At 53.9% G+C, this 6,827-nt stretch overlaps 1 protein-coding gene across 1 annotated transcript; it reads right to left on the bottom strand.

Annotated features, from left to right (window-relative positions):
* Window positions 1-4,779: 4,779 nt before the first annotated feature.
* Window positions 4,780-5,367, bottom strand: LOC135442149 (olfactory receptor 14J1-like). The gene has a single exon (XM_064701692.1). It carries the CDS (start codon window positions 5,365-5,367, stop codon window positions 4,780-4,782), a length of 588 nt encoding a protein of 195 aa, XP_064557762.1.
* Between the last annotated feature and the right edge of the window lie 1,460 nt (window positions 5,368-6,827).

Raw genomic sequence — 6,827 nt, forward strand, 5'->3', positions numbered from 1 at the left:
ACTGCAGGGTAATTTCTGCCAATCACTTGTAATAAAAGTCGTCTTTAATACTTCTTGATGGTTTCATTTGGAGGGTTTACTTTTTTTCATATTGTCCACAAATAAATGTCAATGTTTGTGCCATTTCTCATTTTGTTCCTCTCCACCTTCCTTATGGACACAGACTGTATCAATGAGGGGCGGCGCTCTCAGTGGCTTTAAAGGAACTAAATCATCTGCCAGCAGAGTTTTCTGCAGAGATGCCCTTTTGTTGCCTTCTCTGGAGCTGCAGCAGCAATGTCTGTGTGCAGAGCTGGGGGCAGATCAGTGCTGGCCCAGCAGCTGTGCCCAGCAGCAGCAGCACTTGGTGTTGCCAGTGCTGCTGCCGTGGCCCTGCCCCGCTGCCCTGGTGGCCCTGGTGTTGCTGCAGGGCCTGAGTGCTCTCGGGGCCGGGCACAGCCCTGGGGGTGGCAGTGCCGGGGCTGCAGCAGGGACAGGCCATGGGCACTGCTGGGGCAGCGCTGACGCCTCAGCCCAGGGCCTGGGGGCTCCAGGCTCCGTGCCCAGGCTCTCTCAAGAACACACCCAGGCCAATGCTCAGCACAGAAAAGCCCTGTGAGCAGCCCCAGGCTGGCCGTGGGCAGGCTGGGGGCAAACAGCATGGCTGGGGCTCTGCAAGGGCCCTGGGGCAGACGGGAAGGAGCAGCAGAGCAGGGGCTGATCCATCCCCAGTGCGCTGGACAGCCCAGGGCAGCGTCCCAGAGCGTCCTGATGGAGCTGCCAACAACATCCCCCCTCTGCAGCCCTGGCCTCTCCCCCAGCTCACACAGGTGCCCCATCCTTGCAGGCACAGACACGCCAGCACTGGCTCAGCAGCCCCTGTTTGCATTGCACACAGCAGGGGGAGCACCCCCATGCTGTTGGTGTGGGGACATGAACCTGAGGGAGCACAAATGCCATCAGCCCCTGGGGCCAGCAAGGGCTGGGGGACAGCAGGGAAACCACTCAGCTTTGTCCTGGCCTCTGCAGTCAGCCAGAAAGTTTGTTCCCATCAGCTGGGAGTTTCCTGTCCCACTGCAGACTCTGTTGCTCAGAGCCAGGGCAGTCTGGCAGCCACCCCCAAACTGCCCCAGACATTTCCTTGGCTTCACCTTTGCTTTCTCTCCTCTTTCCTGGTCTTTCCCTTCCCTGTCCCCTCCCATGCACACAGCCCATCCCTGTTCTCTCCCCTGCAAACAGCCCATCCCTTTTTTCCCTTCCCTCTCTGGCCCCACTCCCCATTGCAGTTCCTGACTTGGCACCATGTGAACGTCACTTGGGCAGCCAGGATCATCCTACAAGTGCTGCAGGAATTGTCTGCAGGCTCCTGCAGTGCCTGGTGATGCTCCCTTGCAAGAGGCACCCCAGGCCTGATGACCTGCGGATTCCTTCTGCCACCTGCGGAGCCGTGGGTCATCCCCCAGCCAAAAATCAACGTCTGGCGTGCCTTGGCCCAATCATTAGGACAGGACAGTATATGCCTCGACACCGGCGCAGCAGAGGACCCGATGTCGTCTTGCCTTGTGGGGATCCCTTTCTCCCCAGGCGAGTTCCCCCTTGCCTTCCAGTCTGCCCTTTCCCCCGTTTTGGCCCAGAGCCTAACTTTCCTCCCCGGTTTTGAACCCAGTAATGCCTGGAGAAGCGGAGTAGCTAGGCTCAGTCCTGCGCCCTCCGAGCCCACAGAACTGCATCTACTCGGTTCCGCCAACTCCTCAATTTGTTTTCAGTTTGAATATAGTTATGCCCCCATATATAAGGGCAGTGAGGTGGTCCGGCAGACAAAGAAACAATATCAAGCGAGCCAGTGGTGCCGCGCTGTTCTAAAAATCATGGGCCCCACCTCTACCAAGCGGACCCCTTACGCCCTTCCCAGGGGGGTGTTCTTGATTTGTGGCGATCGAGCGTGGGTAGGCATCCCCTCTGGTCTGATCAGAGGGCCGTGCACATTTGGCCGGCTGACGCTGTTTACCCCCAACATCACCCAAATTATCAATTGGAAAAGGAATAACATCACATCCGAATTGGCCAGATCTAAAAGAGATCTTAAAGATCTCACTGAAGATTGTGATGATAAAGTTACCCATTGGTCTCATTCTAAATCCGTCGCCTTTACCATTTTATTGCCATGGTTATCGGTGGCGAAATCTCTGGGTGAATTGGGCCGCCTGGAGTGTTGGGTGGTTAAACAAGCCAATTATATTTCAGCCGCGTTATACGACCTCCTTAAGGACGAGGAAATTACAAGGAAGGCAACGCTCCAAAACAGAGCAGCAATAGATTTTCTACTACTGCTCCATCACCATCACTGTGAGGAGTTTGAGGGCCTCTGCTGTCTGAACCTGTCCTCTCGGGCCGAGGACGCCAGACACTCCATCAAAAAACTCCAAGACCTCGTCCATCAGGTCAGGCAAGAGACATCAGACTGGCTGGGGGACATATTCAAGGGTTGGGGCCTTAGCGGGTGGGCCAGTTCGGTGTTAGAATCAGTTTGTAAAGTGGTTTTGAGCTTGATTGTATTTTGCATTTTGATCGTACTGATCCGTAGTTTGATCAAAGGACTAATAGCTAAAGCCACCTCAACGACTGTCAATCATGCCGCACTTCCTCTGGAGGAACATTTCGAGCTGAAGGACCTCTCCTCAGAAGCCGGAGGAGATTCAGATGAAGAGGGATCCACAGAGCTGCCTCAAGAACGTAAGTGGGCTAGCGAACTCCAGCTCGAAGAAAGCGAAGATTGGCAGGACAAGCCGCAGACACCTTCCTTTTGAGTTGCATAGAAAATTTTAATTTTATTTGATAAGAAACGGGGAGATGCTGTGGTGTGTTCTTAAGTTCGTTAGTTTGCTCCCCCCATTTTCTGTATTACTTCCTGCTGCTACCCTGCCAGTTATGTTGCTATGGAAATGAAACTGCTCCTCCCTTGGTTTCTCTTATAAAGTGAAAGTTGTTTCCTCCTTGGGGTCAGTCAATCACTCCTTTTCTCCTCCCAGGTTTCGAGAATTTTCTTTTCTCTGGGAGGTATGGTTGGCTGTAGCCCCGGAGCCCCTCCTATGATTTATAACAGTTGGCTACTTTAGTATATCAGTTATGTTTCGTACCTCCAAATATGTATTTCTATTGGATAGCCGGGTTTCCCTGCCTTCTTCCCCCCTTTTCCCTTAAAACCCTCTCCTGCCCCTTGTTCGGGGCCATTTGCTGGGTGTTTCCCCTCCTTGTTGGTTCTTCTGTAATAAACCGACAGTTTACCCCCAGCAAGTGGTCGCCTCCTAATTCGTCTCTCACCGCGCTGCTCCGAGCTATCCCCCAGCTCAGTCCGAGGCCAAAAGACGCCGAGGGGGGCTGTTTTCTGATGCGCAGGAGCCCTGGCCTTCGCCCCTCACCAGATAGCCGGATTCCAGGGCCGTTCACGCCCCCGCGCACAGAAAGAAATGTAGAAAGATGAAAGCTCAATTAGAGCTTCACCTGGCCACTTCTGCAAAAAGTAGTAAAGGAAAGCTTTTATAAATAAATTAATAGCAAAAGGAGGAATTAGGACAGCCCCTACTCAATAGTGGATGCACTGGGGAATAGAGTAACTACAGATAAGAAAAAGGCTGAGCTGCTTCACACCTTGTGTATCTTAATTTTCAAGAATAAGTCAAGTTTTCCTCAGGACAAGCATCCTCCTGAGCTGTAGATGGCACAGGGAGCAGAATAGACCCATGTAATCCAGGAGAAAGACGCTGGGGACCTGCTGAGCCCCTCAGATGCTCACAGGTGTCTCTGGGAGCAGATGGGATCCATCCCAGGGGGATGAGGGAGCTGTGGATGAGCTCCCCAAGCTGCTCTCCATCATTTACCATCAGTGCTGGCTCAGCAGGGAGGTCCCAGAGGACTGGAGGTGCCAGTGTGAGCCCATCCCCAAGAAGGGCTGGAAGGAGGATCTGGAGAACTCCAGGCCTGTCAGTCTGACCTGGGTGCCCGCAAAGGTGATGGAACAGATCACCTTGAGTGCCATCCCAGGGCACCCACAGGATGGCTGAGGGATCAGAGCCAGCCAGCATGGATTTTAATATCTGCATTGATGATCTGGATGAGGGGACTGAGTCCAACATCAGCAAATTTGCAGATGACACCAAGCTGGGTGTGAGTGTGGATCTGCTGGAGGGTAGGAGGGCTCTGCAGAGGGCCCTGGACAGGCTGGATCCAGGGCCCAAATCCAACAAGGTGAGGTTGAACAAGACCAAGTGCTGGGTCCTGCACTTTGGCCACAACACAACAACCCCTGCAGCTCTACAGGCTGGGGACAGAGTGGCTGGACAGCAGCCAGGCAAAAAGGGACCTCCAGGGAGTGATGGACAGCAGGCTGGACATGAGGCAGCAGTGTGCCCAGGTGGGCAAGAAGGCCAATGGCTCCTGGCCTGGATCAGGAATGGTGTGGCCAGCAGGAGCAGGGCTTCTGTGCCAGCACTGATCTGCCCCCAGCTCTGCACACAGGCATTGCTCCTGCAGCTCCAGAGCAGGGAACAAAACAAGGGTCTCTGGTAAAAACTTTGCTAGGAGATCCTTTAGTTCATTGAAAGCCACTGGAGCTCAGCTCCTCATTGACACAGTTTGGGGCCACAGCAAAAGACCAAAAAAAGAAATGGCACAAACAAGGGTTCTATTTTGTGAACAAGATTAATGGACTAAAACAAAGAGAAAAAACACCCACAACCAAAAAGAAAAAGAATTATTACAGATTACTCATATTACAATGACTTGCAGAAAATGGCAAGAAGTTTAATGTTTCTGAAACTGTCCAGTCACCAGTGTCCACACCGCAGCCTTGAGCTCCTGGTTCCTCAGGCTGTAGATGAGAGGGTTCAGGGCTGGAGGCACCACCGAGTACAGAACTGACAGGGCCAGATCCAGGGATGGGGAGGATATGGAGGGGGGCTTCAGGTAGGTAAAAATGGCAGTGCTGAGGAACAGGGAGACCACGGCCAGGTGAGGGAGGCAGGTGGAAAAGGCTTTGTGCCGTCCCTGCTCAGAGGGGATCCTCAGCACAGCCCTGAAGATCTGCACATAAGAGAAAACAATGAACACAAAACAGCCAAATGATGAACAGGCAGTAACAGCAAGAAACCCAAGTTCCCTGAGGTAGGATTTAGAGCAGGAGAGCTTTAGGATCTGTGGGATTTCACAGAAGAACTGGCCCAGGGCATTGCCATGGCACAGGGGCAGGGAAAATGTACTGGCAGTGTGAATGAGAGCATTGAGAAAGGCACTGGCCCAGGCAGCTGCTGCCATGTGGGCACAAGCTCTGCTGCCCAGGAGGGTCCCGTAGTGCAGGGGTTTGCAGATGGACACGTAGCGGTCGTAGCACATGATGGTCAAGAGATAGTACGCAGCTCCAATGAAGAACAGAAAGAAAAAGAGCTGAGCAGCACATCCTGTGTAGGAGATGTTCCTGGTGTCCCAGAGGGAATTGTGCATGGCTTTGGGGACAGTGGTGCAGATGGAGCCCAGGTCGCTGAGGGCCAGGTTGAGCAGGAAGAAGAACATGGGCGTGTGCAGGTGGTGGCCGCAGGCTACGGCGCTGATGATGAGGCCGTTGCCCAGGAGGGCAGCCAGGGAGATGCCCAGCAAGAGGCAGAAGTGCAGGAGCTGCAGCTGCCGTGTGTCTGCCAATGCCAGCAGGAGGAAGTGCCTGATGGAGCTGCTGTTGGACATTTGCTGTGCTTTGACATGGGATCTGTAAGAAAAGAAATCAGTGAATACTTGGGTTTGGAGAGGATTTTAAATATTCCAGCACAGCTTTGGGGCACTTTCCTCCTTCAGCCTGCCCAGGGCTCTGCTGCCTGGAGCTGTCCCTGCCAGCAGCTGCTTCCCTGTGCCCAGGGCTGGGCCCTGCCAGTGCTGCCAGAGCCCAGCCCAGCCCTGGGGGCTCAGCTCTGCCCTGCAGACCCCTCCCAGCTCAGGCACTGCCCAGGGGCAGCTCTGGCTCTGCAGGCTCTGATGGAAACGTCAGAGTAACCCTGAGGAGGTTGGAAAAGTGACACTGATGCTGCCTGGGAGGGGCCCTGTGTTGATTTTTGTCACTGCCTGATTTGTTTAGATCAGAGATAATTTTTTTTTAATTTGCCTCAAGCTGAGCTAAAATGAATATCTATGGTCAATTTCCCATTCAGGTAACCTAAAACAATAGATTAAAAATGCAGGACTTCCCCTTTCCTGCTGCCCCTGCCTTACTATGCTCCCTGTGTAATCTACTTGGAAATGTTCTGCAGTTAAATGCTGGGATGGGAGCAGTCCTGGACAATGCAGCATCCTCCTCACACAAGGAGAACACTTCCAAGCCTGACCAGCTGTCTCCTCCCACCCAGATCCTGTCCTCCAGTGCTGGGAGCAGCTGCCAGGGCTGGCTGAGAGCTGTCCCTGGCAGGCAGCAGAGTCCCTGCCCCAGCACAGCGCCCTGGGCTGCAGGACCCTGCTCTGCACGACAGCCCTGGGCACCCCTGGCTGCTCTGCACAAGAGACAATCAGAGAATGTACTCACAGGGTCTGCAGGCATTGGGATGTTCCAGCTTTAGGAGATCACTCCAGGAGCTGCAGCTGCATTGTCCTGCAGCCAGAGGTTCCTGTGCCAAGGGCTGGCAGTGATTCTGCCCCAGGCACTTCTCAGCACCTTCCCAGCCCTGACTGATTGAAGCTCTCTGTGCCTCTGTGTTGTGCCTGGGGTGGCTGCAGGCAGTGCCCAGACCTGCTGGGCTGGCAGAAGAGCTGCTCATCAAGAGAAATGTGCTTTTGAAGCTCTTCTTGGTTACCAGGAGCTGTCTCTGTGCCAA

This window comes from Zonotrichia leucophrys, unplaced genomic scaffold, assembly GCF_028769735.1.
Source record: "Zonotrichia leucophrys gambelii isolate GWCS_2022_RI unplaced genomic scaffold, RI_Zleu_2.0 Scaffold_1421_11385, whole genome shotgun sequence".
Taxonomy (NCBI): Eukaryota; Metazoa; Chordata; class Aves; order Passeriformes; family Passerellidae; genus Zonotrichia; species Zonotrichia leucophrys.